Source organism: Pecten maximus, chromosome 7 (assembly GCF_902652985.1).
Source record: "Pecten maximus chromosome 7, xPecMax1.1, whole genome shotgun sequence".
Classification (NCBI taxonomy): domain Eukaryota; kingdom Metazoa; phylum Mollusca; class Bivalvia; order Pectinida; family Pectinidae; genus Pecten; species Pecten maximus.
The window spans coordinates 14,207,844-14,227,213 of NC_047021.1; the positions used below are offsets into that span (position 1 = coordinate 14,207,844).

Below are 19,370 nucleotides of genomic sequence, written 5' to 3' on the forward strand. Positions count from 1 at the left end.
ACACTTTATTAGTATTCTAAGGTGCAATGATAATATTAATTAAAATAAACTCTAAAACAAGGTAAGTTAAAGACTTGCAAAGCCGAATAGTGTTAGGCTAGTCATTTGACAATTAGATATCGGCTAGCCTCTTTTACCTACTCGCCAATACGAAGGTTATCGGAGGAACTCTCTTGAAAATAAATTCACAAGAAAGCATCATTAATTTGTTTTTTCGCGGTTGATCACTAGAATAAAACGGATATCAGGTTGTAAGTGACGGTTAAGGACAGTTTGCCACTGTTGTTGCCGAAAAAAAGCTACATGATGAAGTGAAATCTTTGGAATAGAAATGTTGTATTTGAAGAAGTCCATGTAACCTCAAGGAATTCAAAAATGTCATATGTCTTAATTTTTAGATAAAGTAACATAATGCAAATATCGTGCCCATAACAGTAAAACATTCATGGAGCAAACATCTTGAGAATATTGATTGCCACTGTTTGTCACCTGCATGCACCTCAATCTGATTACAATACAAATCATCATAAACTATGCTATGTGATGATAACCTATGGTGGCTGATTTCTGCCATGTTGCACTGTCGCATTGGCAATCCCACCATGCGAAGAATGGCAGTGCCATGCGATGAGTAATAATAAATACACTCAAACTGGAAACCTTATACATGTATGGTATTAACAGTTTTTGTAACACTGTACAGTACAGATAAACAGTATGCAATTAAAACACTCTATTTAAAAACTTAACTTGTTAGCTTAATTTTAGCTTATTAAACAATACGCCATATGTGTCTTTTAAGTTTCATGCGAAATACTTTCAAGAAAAAGAGCAAAATATGTATACAGTACTTTAACCGTTGTCCAATCCTTTTGTTCCTACATAAAGAATAAAGTATTTGGGGGAGAAACTGACAACAGTAGATGTACATTTTTTGTACATGTATGATATAGTTGACCCAGCAACTAGATATGTTAAAAAATCAAATTCTTACCGCAAAGAGTGTTCTATTTTTTCTATTTATTCAAGATAAAATCATATTTGAAGAACAAAAAAAAAAAAAAAATAATAAAAGAAAAGAAAAATAAATCTGTCAATGTTGAGCTTCGAACCCCTCTATACATTTAACTGACTATTGTAAGAACGGTAACTCTGGGTATGATTATTACTACAGAACGTTATTTTAGTACATAATGAACTTTGCTCACCTGACACATTGATCACTCATCGATCAGTTCTTTTTACTAATACGCCAATATCACATTGATAAGACATCGTTATGGAGAATGTCTTATTATTGTAATTAAAATTGTGAACAAAGCGTCTACGAGACCCAGAGACGCACCACGTGCATTTGTTGACCCTAGTTATGATAGCGATAGGGCGTTCACACGGAAAGTCTTTAATACGTTGTGCTGCTATAAATATAAGACCAAAGGCTATTGATATATCTCCTTTATTTGTGTCGACGTCTATCAAGTGCTTTATCAGGATGGATGAAGATAGCATACCACGTTTTGTCAAAGAAGAGGTAAATATGGCAGTGATCAAAGATCTAAGAACAAGAAGTTTATAATTATAAAGCCCGCCATTCTATCAGGGACGTGTATGTACGTTCTCCTTATGATTATGAAGACAACAAAAATAAAATGCATTCATTGTGCTTTGAATGCAATTTGATCAGTGTCAATTTTACGCTTCTCGTGCTGTACTTAACATCATAAAACACAATTATTAAAAGTCTCTCTTGCATGACAGCTGTATTATAGATTATCCCATTCAGTTTAAATTTTCTCATGAACCTTAAAATGAAAATTTTGAACAAAACTGGTAATAGCCCGAGTTTTTTACCTGGTGTCGGGGCCAGAGGAAACTGGCTAACCTGATTAGTACTTTAAATTGGGAGGACTGTACGTGCTGCACAAGCTTATAATTAATGGTACTGTTTAGGAATGATCCATCGCATTATAATTAGAATATATATGAATAGCCTACAACAACAAATTATTTAATGAATGGTGTTGGAGAGAAATGAAAACAAGGATATATGCAAGTCCAGTGCATCTAATATTACAGACACAATTATAACAGAAAGTAAATTTATTAATATAAACTTTATTTTATTCATTCAATTCATACATATACAATACACAATCATACAATCATAATGTGAATAGGATTCGGAAACAAGTATAAGACTTATATTAATCCGTTTCCTTTTATGACACATTGAGTAAACGGCAGCAAGTGGGAGAATACGTAAGTGAGCAATGTAATACTTGAATAAATGAAAAATGGGGAAATTCGGAAAAAGGAGAGATGAAAAGACCAGAAGAAAAAGATCAGAGAGGAATTTTATGCCATGACATGAGATATACAACCTGCTGTAACAGCTGTGCAAACAATAAAGAATAAAAAATAAAAACAATCATTTTAAATTTATTACATTTTTACCAGTGAAATATTGTAAATTATTAATTCTATAAAAGTGATATTTTTCACCAATTTGACAAATCAGAACACTGCTTACAAACGACAATGGGGAAAATTAAGATTTCCATATACATGCAGCTCTCCAACATGTTATATGGCGTCATAATGCAAGATAGAATCAGAGACATCTGTATATATGTCTCTGATAGAATACATAATTAACGTCACACTGTCTCGGTATATTTTGCTATAAAATGTAATAAATAGAATATCTAACAGTATCTTCAGTAAAATACCAAATATATTTCACTCGTGTGGCTAACATTTTGATATTTGGTATTACTGAAGACACTGTTAGATATCCTCTATATCTTTAATCAACATACACTATTACACTTAAATCAATACATTGTATGGCACTTAGATTTTTTTATCCCATAAATCAGAATTTATGACAAAAACCAACATTTATGAGAAACAATGATATTGTCTCCAGCATTGCTATCAATGTTTCATGTGCTGTTACAGGAAGTGGCAAGGTGTAAATGGCTGGCTCTGAACAAAATCACTTACATTGACCCGCGAGGGAAAGAAAGGTTTGTGAAATCTGGCAATCTTAATACACAGTGGTAGCCTCAAGATAATGTATCCTATTTGTCCATTTTAAATAATTACACATATTGATGGTCACATATATTAATGCAAGGCTATAACATCCACACAAGTGACAAATGTACTGTGTTTAACCATTTATTAGTGTGCTTATTCTTATTGTAGGCCAGTAATTTGTATTATACAGCTCATTAAGACCTCGCTGAATAAAATTGTTTTCAGAATCTATTTCTCCTTTGGACATAGCCCGAGTTTCCCCTGGCCCTGACACCAGATATGGTGTCCGACGGGCCAGAGGAAACTCAGGCTACATACACGTATGGACATATTACATCCTCGACCTGATGATACAAATATATAACTGTAAACAAACTACATGTGTAATGAAGAACACTCTCAGGCTCGGTTTATTCAAATCACAGGAGTTAGAGGTGATAAGTTCAAATAGTATTCTAAATGGAGGATATAATTCTAAGTAGTGACTTAGAAACTTTCCAAAAAGAACATTGCCTGACCTCGTAGCTTTACTGTTTAGATAATTATGGTCCATTCATCAGACTTTTACAATTGCCCCTGGTAAGATAATGTTCTAAGATATATTGTGCAGGGATTAAAAAGTTTGTCAAGCTTTAAAGAAAAAAAGATACAAGTGCTATATATCTATTATATGATATGGTGTATATATCACATGACTGACTAATTAGGAATTACACTTCCAAACTCGGGTTGTTGCTGTTGTTTCCAGGTTGTGGGAGGCAGCCAAAAGAACTACGACTTGTGACACAGGCTGTGATGGTGAGTTCTCTTTCACTTCATTCTTTTTCACTTTCAAAAACGGTCTTTTCCATTCCTGTCACAATATATCGTATATTCTGACTTTCCTTAGTTCTGTGTTATTTGTATCGTATATTCTGACTTTCCTTAGTTCTGTGTTATTTGTATCGTATATTCTGACTTTCCTTAGTTCTGTGTTATTTGTATCGTATATTCTGACTTTCCTTAGTTCTGTGTTATTTGTATCGTATATTCTGACTTTCCTTAGTTCTGTGTTATTTGTATCGTATATTCTGACTTTCCTTAGTTCTGTGTTATTTGTATCGATGGCTTAGTCTGTTTGATGACTTTTGTCACATTTGTATCGATGGCTTAAGTCTGTTTGATGACCTTAATCATATTTGTATCAGTGACTTTAAATTAGTTTGTTCCTTGCTCTCTCCATTAAGCAATCTCATGATAGAATTTGTATTTGTCTACAGCGGTGTGTGTGATAGCTGTCCTCAAACGCCTACTCAAGTTTGATAGTTTGGTCCTAGTGAAACAGTACCGGCCTCCTATGAGGGCTTACACACTAGAAATGCCAGCAGGTAGGTGTTGCTAAATATAAATCAAGTTCACCTTACTGTCTCAAGATAGTAGATTTGGTTAGGTCAACTGACCTGAAAGGTCAGGATGACCTATAGCCATCGTCCGTCAATCGTCCTTCATCGTGCACCATCTGTAAACTATTCATATTTCAAACTTTTCAAACATTTCAAAGTTCCACCAGTGCGATTCAGCTCTAATATACAGGATCTAAACCTGAGATGGTCAGAAATCTAAGATGGCTGCCATCACAACTATCTTGAAAAACTTTATAAACTTCTTCTCCAGTTCCACAGGTGCCATATATTGAGCTGAATGTTGATAGGAATGTTAAGTAAAGGGAGCCAACAAAGTGATAATTGTTTCAACAAAAAGTTCCTCCTGTGGGATTCAGCTCTTACTTACTTGAAATGATTCTGAGATGGTCCTGACCAAGTTTTTGTTATTATGGCAGTCATGGCCAACAGTACCACTATACTTGCTACTGAGTATATATATATGTGTTATGTGATTGTATTTGTAATTTTTTGTGTTTTGATAAAGGGGCGGATTGCCTCGAAAATTTAACAAGCCTTATTGTTCACACTGTTTGAATTACTTCTTTGCCCCATATATATATATATACAATGTATATATATGTCAAGTAGTAATAGCGACAGTACAGACAAGTAAATTGTCGAATTTTCGAAGCAATCTGCCCCTTTATCAAGACAAGGTTAATTACATATGATCACATATAGACATAGAACATGGAACAGTTACACAAATATAGTAGGTATAAACAACAATAAATATCGTAATGTTGTAAAAACGATCCCCCTCGGCCGATAATTAATTCGCCGAGGGCCTATTATGATTAATTAGGAAACATCTTGGGTGGTGTACAGATGTAAAAGTAAATGAATAAATAAATAAATAGATGAATAAATAAATAATATAACTATAAAAGGTTTAACAAAATAACATCGCAGGTTGATTCGATGTGATGGCAGCGCGTGCTATGTCGTGAATATGCCAACATTTGTTTGTTAGGACCCTATCTATCACACGAAGTAATACGCATCATAATCTAGGCTACCTATATTGTGATCCGGTGTATCCAATCCGTTACTTTTGTTTAAGTATTTCTAGTAATACGCATCCAACATTTGTTTGTTAGGATCCAGTACCTATATTGGTTTATACCGTTGTTATTACTTACTAGACCCTATATATACATGTATTACGATAGCACAAGGGACTTTAAAGTCAGATGGCTGTCCAGGCCTTTAGGCCTCTTGATCTACTTTTTGAAAGATTGTATTTTATTGTTTGTGATACATTGTTCATTGTTGTTTGATACATTATGAGTTATTATTTGATACATTGTATTTTATAGTTTGAGACATATTTATTACGTATTTCACTGTTTGATTAATTATATATTGTTGTTTTATAAATTGTGTTTTATTGTTTGATACATTGTACATTGTTGTTTGATACAATCTAATTGAAATCTGGATCCGCATTCTTACTACGCTACATGACATCTAACAACATCCCATAGGGGGTCACGTTCTGATGACCTTTGTCATATGTGTATTTCACTTTCAGGGCGAATTGTCTTTTTGTCGATGTCATCAAAGCAAACCATTTCGTCACAGCATGCATCTGAAGCAAACCATTTTGGGACAGCATGGATATAGCTGTATGCTTTGTGGGACGAAATGACTTGAAACAAATTGACAGATTATGCCAACTATGCACTCTAGTCATGCTAGTTCGCACATGTAAAATTCACTTCCAAGATTCTGGAAGTAGTCGTAGTCATTTGATTTGCCAATCCAAAAGGTCATCCTGACGTGACCCCATTTTGGATGGTGTTAGATGTTCATGTAAAGGAGTGAGAATGAGGATCTAGATTTCAATTAGATTGTGTTTGATACATTGTATTTTATTACGTATTTTGTTGTTTGATATGTTGTTTGATACCTTGTATTTGTTGTTTAATACTTTGTATTTTGTTTTAAACATTGTATTTATTGTTTGATACATTGTATTTTATTACATATTTTGTTGTTTATTATGTTGTATTTTGTTGTTTGATATGTTGTATTTTGTTGTTTGATAAATTGTATTTCATTACGTATTTTGTTGTTTGATATGTTGTATTTTGTTGTTTGATATGTTGTATTTTGTTGTTTGATATGTTGTATTTGTTGTTTGATACATTGTATTTGTTGTTTGATATGTTGTATTTTGTTGTTTGATATGTTGTATTTTGTTGTTTGATATGTTGTATTTTGTTGTTTGATATGTTGTATTTTGTTGTTTGATATGTTGTATTTTGTTGTTTGATATGTTGTATTTTGTTGTTTGATATGTTGTATTTTGTTGTTTGATATGTTGTATTTGTTGTTTGATACATTGTATTTGTTGTTTGATATGTTGTATTTTGTTGTTTGATATGTTGTATTTTGTTGTTTGATATGTTGTATTTTGTTGTTTGATATGTTGTATTTTGTTGTTTGATATGTTGTATTTTGTTGTTTGATATGTTGTATTTGTTGTTTGATACATTGTATTTGTTGTTTGATATGTTGTATTTTGTTGTTTGATATGTTGTATTTTGTTGTTTGATATGTTGTATTTTGTTGTTTGATATGTTGTATTTTGTTGTTTGATATGTTGTATTTGTTGTTTGATACATTGTATTTTATTACGTATTTTGTTGTTTGATATGTTGTATTTTGTTGTTTGATATGTTGTATTTTGTTGTTTGATATGTTGTATTTTGTTGTTTGATATGTTGTATTTGTTGTTTGATACATTGTATTTTATTACGTATTTTGTTGTTTGATATGTTGTATTTTGTTGTTTGATATGTTGTATTTGTTGTTTGATACATTGTATTTGTTGTTTGATACATTGTTTTTGTTTAATATCTTGTATTCTGTTTTTTAACATTAAGGTCTGATGGATAAGAAAGAGACACCAGAGCAAACTGCTGTTCGGGAGCTGAAGGAGGAGACAGGCTACACAGCTACACCAAAACATATATCCCCTAGTGAGTAGAAATGTTATAAGACATCTCCTAGTGAATACCACTGTACATCTCCTAGTGAATACCACTGTACCTCTCCTAGTGAATACCACTGTACATCTCCTAGTGAATACCACTGTACATCTCCTAGTGTATACCACTGTACATCTCCTAGTGAATACCACTGTACCTCTCCTAGTGAATACCACTACATCTCCTAGTGAATACCACTACATCTCCTAGTGAATACCACTCTACATCTCCTAGTGAATACCACTGTACATCTAGTGTATACCACTGTACATCTCCTAGTGTATACCACTGTACATCTCCTAGTGTATACCACTGTACATCTCCTAGTGTATACCACTGTACATCTCCTAGTGTATACCACTGTACATCTCCTAGTGAATACCACTGTACATCTCCTAGTGAATACCACTGTACATCTCCTAGTGTATACCACTGTACATCTCCTAGTGTATACCACTGTACATCTCCTAGTGAATACCACTGTACATCTCCTAGTGAATACCGCTGTACATCTCCTAGTGTATACCACTGTACATCTCCTAGTGAATACCACTCTACGTCTCCTAGTGAATACCACTGTACATCTCCTAGTGAATGCCACTGTACGTCTCCTAGTGAATACCACTCTACATCTCCTAGTGTATACCACTGTACATCTCCTAGTGAATACCACTGTACATCTCCTAGTGAATACCACTGTACATCTCCTAGTGAATACCACTGTACATCTCCTAGTGAATACCACTGTACATCTCCTAGTGAATACCACTGTACATCTCCTAGTGAATACCACTGTACATCTCCTAGTGAATACCACTGTACATGTCCTAGTGAATACCACTGTACATCTCCTAGTGAATACCACTGTACATCTCCTAGTGAATACCGCTCTACATCTCCTAGTGAATACCACTGTACATCTCCTAGTGAATACCACTATACATCTCCTAGTGAATACCACTGTGCATCTCCTAGTGAATACCACTATACATCTCCTAGTGGATACCACTCTACATCTCCTAGTGAATACCACTGTACATCTCCTAGTGAATACCACTGTACATCTCCTAGTGGATACCGCTCTACATCTCCTAGTGAATACCACTGTACATCTCCTAATGAATACCACTGTACATCTAGTGTATACCACTGTACATCTCCTAGTGAATACCACTGTACATCTCCTAGTGAATACCACTCTACATCTCCTAGTGAATACCACTGTACATCTCCTAGTGAATGCCACTGTACATCTCCTAGTGAATACCACTGTACATCTCCTAGTGAATACCACTGTACATCTCCTAGTGAATACCGCTCTACATCTCCTAGTGAATACCACTGTACATCTCCTAATGAATACCACTGTACATCTAGTGTATACCACTGTACATCTCCTAGTGAATACCACTGTACATCTCCTAGTGAATACCACTGTACATCTCCTAGTGAATACCGCTCTACATCTCCTAGTGAATACCACTGTACATCTCCTAGTGAATACCACTGTACATCTCCTAGTGAATACCACTGTACATCTCCTAGTGAATACCGCTATACATCTCCTAGTGAATACCGCTCTACATCTCCTAGTGAATACCGCTATACATCTCCTAGTGAATACCACTCTACATCTCCTAGTGAATACCACTCTACATCTCCTAGTGTATACCACTGTACATCTCCTAGTGAATGCCACTGTACATCTCCTAGTGTATACCACTGTACATCTCCTAGTGAATACTACTCTACATCTCCTAGTGAATACCACTCTACATCTCCTAGTGAATACCACTCTACATCTCCTAGTGTATACCACTGTACATCTCCTAGTGAATGCCACTGTACATCTCCTAGTGAATACCACTGTACATCTCCTAGTGTATACCACTGTACATCTCCTAGTGAATACCACTCTACATCTCCTAGTGAATACCACTCTACATCTCCTAGTGAATACCACTCTACATCTCCTAGTGTATACCACTGTACATCTCCTAGTGAATGCCACTGTACATCTCCTAGTGAATACCACTGTACATCTCCTAGTGAATACCACTGTACATCTCCTAGTGAATACCACTGTACATCTCCTAGTGAATACCACTGTACATCTCCTAGTGAATACCACTGTACATCTCCTAGTGAATACCGCTGTACATCTCCTAGTGAATACCACTGTACATCTCCTAGTGAATACCGCTGTACATCTCCTAGTGAATACCACTGTACATCTCCTAGTGAATACCGCTCTACATCTCCTAGTAAATACCACTGTACATCTCCTAGTGAATACCACTGTACATCTCCTAGTGAATACCGCTCTACATCTCCTAGTGAATACCACTCTACATCTCCTAGTGAATACCACTACATCTCCTAGTGAATACCACTGTACATCTCCTAGTGAATACCACTGTACATCTCCTAGTGTATACCACTGTACATCTCCTAGTGAATACCACTGTACATCTCCTAGTGAATACCACTGTACATCTCCTAGTGAATACCACTGTACATCTCATAGTGAATACCACTCTACATCTCCTAGTGAATACCACTCTACATCTCCTAGTGAATACCGCTCTATATCTCCTAGTGAATACCACTGTACATCTCTAGTGAATACCGCTGTACATCTCCTAGTGAATACCACTGTACATCTCCTAGTGAATACCGCTCTACATCTCCTAGTGAATACCACTGTACATCTCCTAGTGAATACCACTGTACATCTCCTAGTGAATACCACTGTACATCTCCTAGTGAATACCACTCTACATCTCCTAGTGAATACCACTGTACATCTCCTAGTGAATACCGCTGTACATCTCCTAGTGAATACCACTACATCTCCTAGTGAATACCGCTGTACATCTCCTAGTGAATACCACTCTACATCTCCTAGTGAATACCGCTGTATATCTCCTAGTGAATACCACTGTACATCTCCTAGTGAATACCACTACATCTCCTAGTGAATACCGCTCTACATCTCCTAGTGAATACCGCTCTACATCTCCTAGTGAATACCACTACATCTCCTAGTGAATACCACTGTACATCTCCTAGTGAATACCACTCTACATCTCCTAGTGAATACCACTCTACATCTCCTAGTGAATACCACTGTACATCTCCTAGTGAATACCACTGTACATCTCCTAGTGAATACCACTGTACATCTCCTAGTGAATACCACTCTACATCTCCTAGTGAATACCACTGTATATCTCCTAGTGAATACCACTGTACATCTCCTAGTGAATACCACTACATCTCCTAGTGAATACCGCTGTACATCTCCTAGTGAATACCACTACATCTCCTAGTGAATACCACTCTACATCTCCTAGTGAATACCACTGTACATCTCCTAGTGAATACCACTCTACATCTCCTAGTGAATACCACTGTATATCTCCTAGTGAATTCCACTGTACATCTCCTAGTGAATACCACTGTACATCTCCTAGTGAGTACCACTGTACATCTCCTAGTGAATACCACTGTACATCTCCTAGTGAATACCACTACATCTCCTAGTGAATACCACTGTACATCTCCTAGTGAATACCACTACATCTCCTAGTGAATACCACTCTACATCTCCTAGTGAATACCACTACATCTCCTAGTGAATACCACTACATCTCCTAGTGAATACCACTACATCTCCTAGTGAATACCGCTCTACATCTCCTAGTGAATACCGCTCTACATCTCCTAGTGAATACCACTGTACATCTCCTAGTGAATACCACTGTACATCTCCTAGTGAATACCGCTCTACATCTCCTAGTGAATACCACTGTACATCTCTTAGTGAATACCACTGTACATCTCCTAGTGAATACCACTGCACATCTCCTAGTGAATACCACTGTACATCTCCTAGTGAATACCACTGTACATCTCCTAGTGAATACCACTGTACATCTCCTAGTGAATACCACTCTACATCTCCTAGTGAATACCACTCTACATCTCCTAGTGAGTAGTATGTTATAAGACATCAGTCTCACATACCTGAATTTGTGTTAAGTTATTCACCATATATCCTTTGTATTCCAGTCACCTGTATGGATGCTGGGACTGAAAATGTTACCCTCCAGATGGTCACAGCAGAGGTAATAAACCTAGATTCACTATTGAACTCCAAATCCACATCATTGTCCTCATCTCAGTTTATATTTATTTATATTTACCATAAAGAATATCTAAATGAATTTGACATTTCAAATTTGCCTATGATTGATTTGATACAGCTTTAAGACTATGAACATTTCAGATTGATGGGGATACAGATGACAATAAGAATCCAAAGCCTAACCCAGGTAAGTGATACACAAGTAATGCATACTCGTCCTTCCCCAGGTAAGTGATACACAAGTGATACATACTCGTCCTTCCCCAGGTAAGTGGTTCATAAGTAATACATACTCGTCCTTCTCCAGGTAAGTGATACACAAGTGATACATACTCGTCCTTCCCCAGGTAAGTGAAATGTTAGTAATACATACTCGTCCTTCCCTAGGTAAGTCATATACAATACCTGTATATACCTCGTTAGGTGAATTACCTGTACATTATCTAACAGAGGTTTGCATTTGGTGTTATCTTTTCATTATGTCGACTTGGGATCCAATCCAGAACCCATGGCTTACTGGTATCCAACCCAGAACCTGTGGCTTACTGGGATCCAACCCAGAACACATTGTTTACTGGGATCCAACCCCGAACACATGGCTTACTTGGATCAAAACCAGAACCCATGGCTTACTGGGATCCAACCCAGAACACATTGTTTACTTGGATCAAACCAGAACCCATGGCTTACTGGGATCCAACCCAGAACACATTGTTTACTGGGATCCAACCCCGAACACATGGCTTACTTGGATCTAACCCAGAACCCATGGCTTACTTGGATCTAACCCAGAACCCATGGCTTACTTGAATCCAACCCAGAAACCATGGCTTACTGGGATCTAACCCAGAACCCATGGCTTACTTGAATCCAACCCAGAACCCATGACTTACTGGGATCCAAACCAGAACCCATGGCTTACTTGGATCCAAACCAGAACCTGTGGCTTACTGGGATCCAAACCAGAACCCATGGCTTACTTGGATCCAAACCAGAACCCATGGCTTACTTGAATCCAAACCAGAACCCATGGCTTACTGGGATCTAACCCAGAACCCATGGCTTACTTGGATCTAACCCAGAACCAATGGCTTACTGGGATCTAACCCAGAACCCATGGCTTACTGGGATCCAACCCAGAACCCATGGCTTACTTGAATCCAACCCAGAACCCATGGCTTACTTGGATCTAACCCAGAACCCATGGCTTACTGGGATCCAACCCAGAACCCATGGCTTACTGGGATCTAACCCAGAACCCATGGCTTACTTGAATCCAAACCAGAACCCATGGCTTACTTGGATCCAACCTAGAACCCATGGCTTACTGGGATCTAACCCAGAACCCATGGCTTACTTGGATCCAACCTAGAACCCATGGCTTACTTGGATCCAACCTAGAACCCATGGCTTACTGGGATCTAACCCAGAACCCATGGCTTACTTGGATCAAAACCAGAACCCATGGCTTACTTGGATCCAACCCAGAACCCATGGCTTACTGGGATCCAACCCAGAACCCATTGTTTACTGGGATCCAAACCAGAACCCGGGGCTTACTTGGATCCAACCCAGAACCCATGGCTTACTGGGATCCAACCCAGAACCCATTGTTTACTGGGATCCAAACCAGAACCCATGGCTTACTTGGATCTAACCCAGAACACATGGCTTACTTGGATCCAAACCAGAACCCGGGGCTTACTTGGATCCAAACCAGAACCTGTGGCTTACTGGGATCCAAACCAGAACCCATGGCTTACTTGGATCCAAACCAGAACCCATGGCTTACTTGAATCCAACCCAGAACCCATGGCTTACTTGGATCCAAACCAGAACCCATGGCTTACTGGGATCTAACCCAGAACCCATGGCTTACTGGGATCTAACCCAGAACCCATGGCTTACTTGGATCTAACCCAGAACCCATGGCTTACTTGAATCCAACCCAGAACCCATGGCTTACTTGGATCCAACCCAGAACCCATGGCTTACTTTGATCCAAACCAGAACCCATGGTTTACTTGGATCCAACCCAGAACCCATGGCTTACTTGGATCCAACCCAGAACCCATGGCTTACTGGGATCTAACCCAGAACCCATGGCTTACTGGGATCCAATCCAGAACCCATTGTTTACTTGGATCCAAACCAGAACCCGGGGCTTACTTGGATCCAAACCAGAACCTGTGGCTTACTGGGATCCAAACCAGAACCCATGGCTTACTTGGATCCAAACCAGAACCCATGGCTTACTTGAATCCAACCCAGAACCCATGGCTTACTTGGATCCAAACCAGAACCCATGGCTTACTGGGATCTAACCCAGAACCCATGGCTTACTGGGATCTAACCCAGAACCCATGGCTTACTTGGATCTAACCCAGAACCCATGGCTTACTTGAATCCAACCCAGAACCCATGGCTTACTTGGATCCAACCCAGAACCCATGGCTTACTTGAATCCAAACCAGAACCCATGGCTTACTTGGATCTAACCCAGAACCCATGGCTTACTTGGATCTAACCCAGAACCCATGGCTTACTGGGATCTAACCCAGAACCCATGGCTTACTGGGATCCAACCCAGAACCCATGGCTTACTTGGATCAAAACCAGAACCCATGGCTTACTTGGATCTAACCCAGAACCCATGGCTTACTGGGATCCAACCCAGAACCCATGGCTTACTGGGATCCAATCCAGAACCCATTGTTTACTGGGATCCAAACCAGAACCCGGGGCTTACTTTGATCTAACCCAGAACACATGGCTTACTTGGATCCAAACCAGAACCCGGGGCTTAATTGGATCCAAACCAGAACCCGGGGCTTACTTGGATCCAAACCAGAACCCGGGGCTTACTTGGATCCAAACCAGAACCCGGGGCTTACTTGGATCTAAACCAGAACCCGGGGCTTACTTGGATCCAAACCAGAACCCAGGGCTTACTTGGATCCAAACCAGAACCCATGGCTTACTGGGATCCAACCCAGAATCAATGGCTTGTTTGACTAATGCTCTACCAGAAACCTCATTATAGTCCTATTGAGATCTCTTGCAGTACCAAAGAGAAATACTCTCATGCAAGCTGAGCTGGTAGGCAGCGGTTAGCCTGTATCTTACCGAGATGACAATTATAACACCTCAGTTATCTATATAATCCTATTCAATACTAGATACTTCTGACCAACCTGGCTAAACAGAATTTCTCTTTAGCTCTGTTGAGTGTTAGTCTAGCAGGGATCTTGGATGTGATCTCCCAACAGAGACACTGAAATACATACACCTCATGGTGACCTCCAATACCTATGATAAAGAAAACCAAGAGATCTGACCGATAAGGCCCATGAGTACCTTGTTGTAAACAATCATGTTGACCATATGAAAACATCACAAAGATTATGACATGATAAACAAAACCTTATATGATATCATTATAGTTTTCATAATCCTTAAACAAAAACTCAAAATAAGCAAAGAACTTTTATTATTAAAATTTGAGCTTGAATTTAATTTATTGCTTTTAGTTAACAGAACAAATGCCCATCCCTGTTATTAACCTCAAATACTTTCAATGTTTTTTTTTTAATTAATGTATAAATGGGAATTCTTATATCATAATGGTGAAAGTGAGATGACTAGATGTGATGATCAGATCTGTGAAGGTATTTGAATAATATTGATAATACCATTCTTTTTCTTTTCATTTGATGTCCTGCCTGGCTGGTTGTAGAAGAATCTGGTAGGTAAACTCTGACAATAATACTTTGAGGGTACTAGTATATACCAGGGAACACTTTACTGATCCATCATATATCATTATCATCATTTCTCCGCAGCTTGGCCAAGATCAAAATGTAAAGTCTTCCCCATAGACAAAATTTGTACAAATATTTTCAAATCAGCATTTTGGTTGAGACAATAAATTGATTTGTTGCGTTTGTATGCTCTTCCACCTTAATTGATCCAGGGTACCAGGTCATAATCTCTCACAGGATTGTTATTAAAAAAGAATAAGAACAGAATCTTTTTAGATGCTAAGATCATCAATCAAATGTTTGCTTCAAATCGCAAGTAGTCCATAACGACAATGAAAATAAATTTTGATAAAATTTGGTCTGGAGCAGTATTGGGTGATAAGGATTTGTTCTGCAGAGTGTCTGGCTCCAATGAGGCAGAGACTCTGGACCAAATAGGGACAATAGAGGTATACTTGAATTTCTTTTTATAAGCCCCTCAAATGTGACAGGAGTATTATGGTATGGCGTTGCCCATCCATCGGACAAAACTTTCGTTCATCTGGTGATATCCTCCTATATTAGTAGACTGATCTCTTTAAAACTTGGTCGGCGTTATCATCATCATATGTTATTGTGTTTCCCTGAAAAGGATTTTAATTAAGTTATTTCCCTTCGTTTATTTCAGTATGTGATTTTTGTCTGGAGATCTTTGTTTTTCGAACAATCTCTTTGATATGAAGTTGTGTTTCTCTGAAAAGAATTTTGATAAGACTATTTTGTTATTCCCCTTAATCTATTTCAGTATTTGACTTTTTGTCAGGAGATTTTAGTAATTGTTTTAACAATTTTCTTTGAAATATGATAGGGTTTATAATCATGATATGTTGTTTTCCCAGAAGAAAATTTTGATTTGAAAATTTTTGAAAAAGTTATTTCCCTTTGTTTATTTCAGTATTTTATTTTTGTCAGAGATCTCCTCCAACATTCTTTGAACTTTGAATGTATTAAATAAAGTTGTTTCCCAGAAGAAAAAAATTGATATTTTTTTTGCTGTTTAATATTTCTAGTACTTGAATCTTGTCTGGAGATCTCCTACAGTTTTCTATCAATTTCTTTGAAACTCAGTTGAAATATATCATGATGTCCAGTTTAAATAGTTGGAGACTTTTGATAACTTGTTTTCCTCAAACTGTTAGAAAATTAAACATAGACTTTGTAGTGAGAAGGTAAGATTTGTAGCATTCCAGCTAACCACTCTTAAGGCGTATAATTTTCTGTCCCGTGGAACTCATGTTCTATGTTGATAATATTTTTTGAGATTTTAACCAAATTCGGTCCGTATCATTCTTGAGTTACGTTATTGGCAAGTTAGGTTGAATAGTAAAACTTTGTGAGCTTATAACTTGTTGGTTATTTTATATTGTTGGCCATACATAATGTACTTTAAGTTAATTTTGGTTGGAGACATATATTACATGGGCAGTCATACCTCAGGGTGTAAGAATTGAACCAGCTTGATTGTAGCAGGTGACTAAATTTTTTTTATCTTTTCTCCTCTTTCATCTTTTTTTACCTTAGTTGAACGTGATGAGGAAGGCTTTAGGTTCTGTCCCCTGGCCAAGACACACCATAGTCTCTGAAGATGACAATTTTTACTTTTGTTTAGCACTCAGAATTTAGGGAGTCAGATGACTGGTTCCCTGTTGTCAGTATAATGTGACTGGTAGCAGTATGAAGTCTCGTCAGTTTTGTACTTTCACAAGGAGACAGATACTAAAATACCACAGCCTCCCAGAGTATATACATGTACATTACACATACATCACACATACATCACACTTACATCTCACATACATCTCACATACATCTAACATACATCACACATACATCTCACATACATCACACATACATCTCACATACATCACACATACATCTCACATACATCTCACATACATCACACATACATCACACATACATCACACATACATCTCACATACATCACACATACATCACACATACATCTCACATACATCACACATACATCACACATACATCTCACATATGTCACAAATACATCACATACATCACACATACATCACACATATGTCACAAATACATCACACATACACCACACATACATCACATATACATCTCACATACATCATACATACATACGTCACATACATCACACATACATCTCACATACATCATCTCACATACATCACACATACATCTCGCATACATCTCACATACATCATACATACATACGTCACATACATCACACATACATCTCACATACATCACACATACATCTCACATACATCACATACATCACACATACATCACACAAACATCACACATCTCGCATACATCACACAAACATCACACACACAAATCACACATACATCACACATCTCACATACATCACACATACATCTCACATACATCACACATACATCACACATACATCACACATATGTCACAAATACATCACACATACATCACACATACATCACACATATGTCACAAATACATCACACATACACCACACATACATCACATATACATCTCACATACATCATACATACATACGTCACATACATCACACATACATCTCACATACATCATCTCACATACATCACACATACATCTCGCATACATCTCACATACATCATACATACATACGTCACATACATCACACATACATCTCACATACATCACACATACATCTCACATACATCACATACATCACACATACATCACACATCTCGCATACATCACACACACAAATCACACATACATCACACATCTCACATACATCACACATACATCTCACATACATCACACATACATCTCACATACATCACACATTTATCACACACAGGCTGTCATTAAATGACCATAGCTGTTAATAGGATGTTGAACAATACAAATCAAACCAAATCTTTACCAACTTATTATCTTTTCTGATATTAACCACCGACAGTTTGTGAAACACAACTGGAATAAGCCTTAATTGTCATTAAAAAAACAAATTTGTTTATTTCTTATTCATTAAACAAATGATGATTTCTATTATGCTTTTGGTGCCTTTTTTCAGAATGTATTGAAGTGGTTCACGTCCCCATGAATGACTTGATTGGAAAACTGAATGGTAAGTACTAGCTCCTACCTTTACAATACCTGTCCTGTCATCTTGAATATATGTCATGCGGGCAAGCAACATACTGGCTAAATATCACTGAAGCTTTTGGTTTTTCAGAAGTAATAAGTAGTATTTGAAATTAATGATGATAAAGCTACCATTCTAGTTAAATATGTTGAGCTAAAACAGTGATATAGTGATAACGAAAAAAAAGCTGATGTACCGAAACAATAATGTATTCTATGTTTTAAGTGATGTTTGTCTAATACTGATTTTTTTCTGATTTAGAATTTGCAAAATCAGGAGTTGTTGTGGACTCAAGACTATACTCATATGCCATAGGCCTGGAGATGACCAAAGACAACACGCAATCTCCATCTGTACATACATAGTTATGATTACAGACTGAAGCCTTCACAAGGCTACACTAGGTTACCGTGTATAGTGATTTCACTTACTGGTTTGTATGTGTAGGATATAAGCTCAAGTTAGATATCAATAAGATGTGTTTACTCAAGCCTTCTTTATAATGATTGGTTAAAGATAACCAGTCTATTTATGTTATAGGCCGAGTGTCTTTTCAGGAAGTCAAGTGTGGTCTCAAAAACAAGCATTGATTTACTGCAGTTGGAAATACCTTCAAAATAATTAAAGGTAGTTAAGGTATGGATGGTATACTTGGAGATAAATAAAGGCTACAGTAGATCTTGATAAACCTGGTACATTTGTACTTCAATTTTATTGGTCATCTTACGATAGATCTCATTACATGGTGATGTTGTGATATATCTTGTTGGTGATGTTACGATATACCTCGTTGGTGATGTAACGATTTGGTTTGTTTGTTTTTGTTTAACGTCCTATTAACAG

At 37.3% G+C, this 19,370-nt stretch overlaps 1 protein-coding gene across 1 annotated transcript; it reads left to right on the forward strand.

Annotated features, from left to right (window-relative positions):
- The first annotated feature begins 1,206 nt into the window (after positions 1-1,206).
- Positions 1,207-19,211, forward strand: LOC117331692 (ADP-sugar pyrophosphatase-like). The gene is made up of 10 exons (XM_033890525.1): positions 1,207-1,531; positions 2,962-3,029; positions 3,791-3,840; positions 4,302-4,409; positions 7,358-7,453; positions 11,537-11,592; positions 11,754-11,799; positions 15,349-15,357; positions 18,456-18,509; positions 18,789-19,211. The coding sequence occupies exons 1-10, from the start codon at positions 1,370-1,372 to the stop codon at positions 18,890-18,892; spliced, it is 753 nt and encodes a 250-aa protein (XP_033746416.1). The 5' UTR covers positions 1,207-1,369; the 3' UTR covers positions 18,893-19,211.
- Positions 19,212-19,370: the final 159 nt, after the last annotated feature.

Excerpts from the sequence above, each read along its gene's own strand:
- LOC117331692 (XM_033890525.1), top strand. The coding sequence starts at position 1,370 with ATGATAGCGATAGGGCGTTCACACGGAAAGTCTTTAATACGTTGTGCT. Across the intron at positions 3,030-3,790 it reads GACCCGCGAGGGAAAGAAAG|GTTGTGGGAGGCAGCCAAAA; the intron begins GTTTGTGAAATC and ends TGTTGTTTCCAG. Across the intron at positions 3,841-4,301 it reads TTGTGACACAGGCTGTGATG|CGGTGTGTGTGATAGCTGTC; the intron begins GTGAGTTCTCTT and ends ATTTGTCTACAG.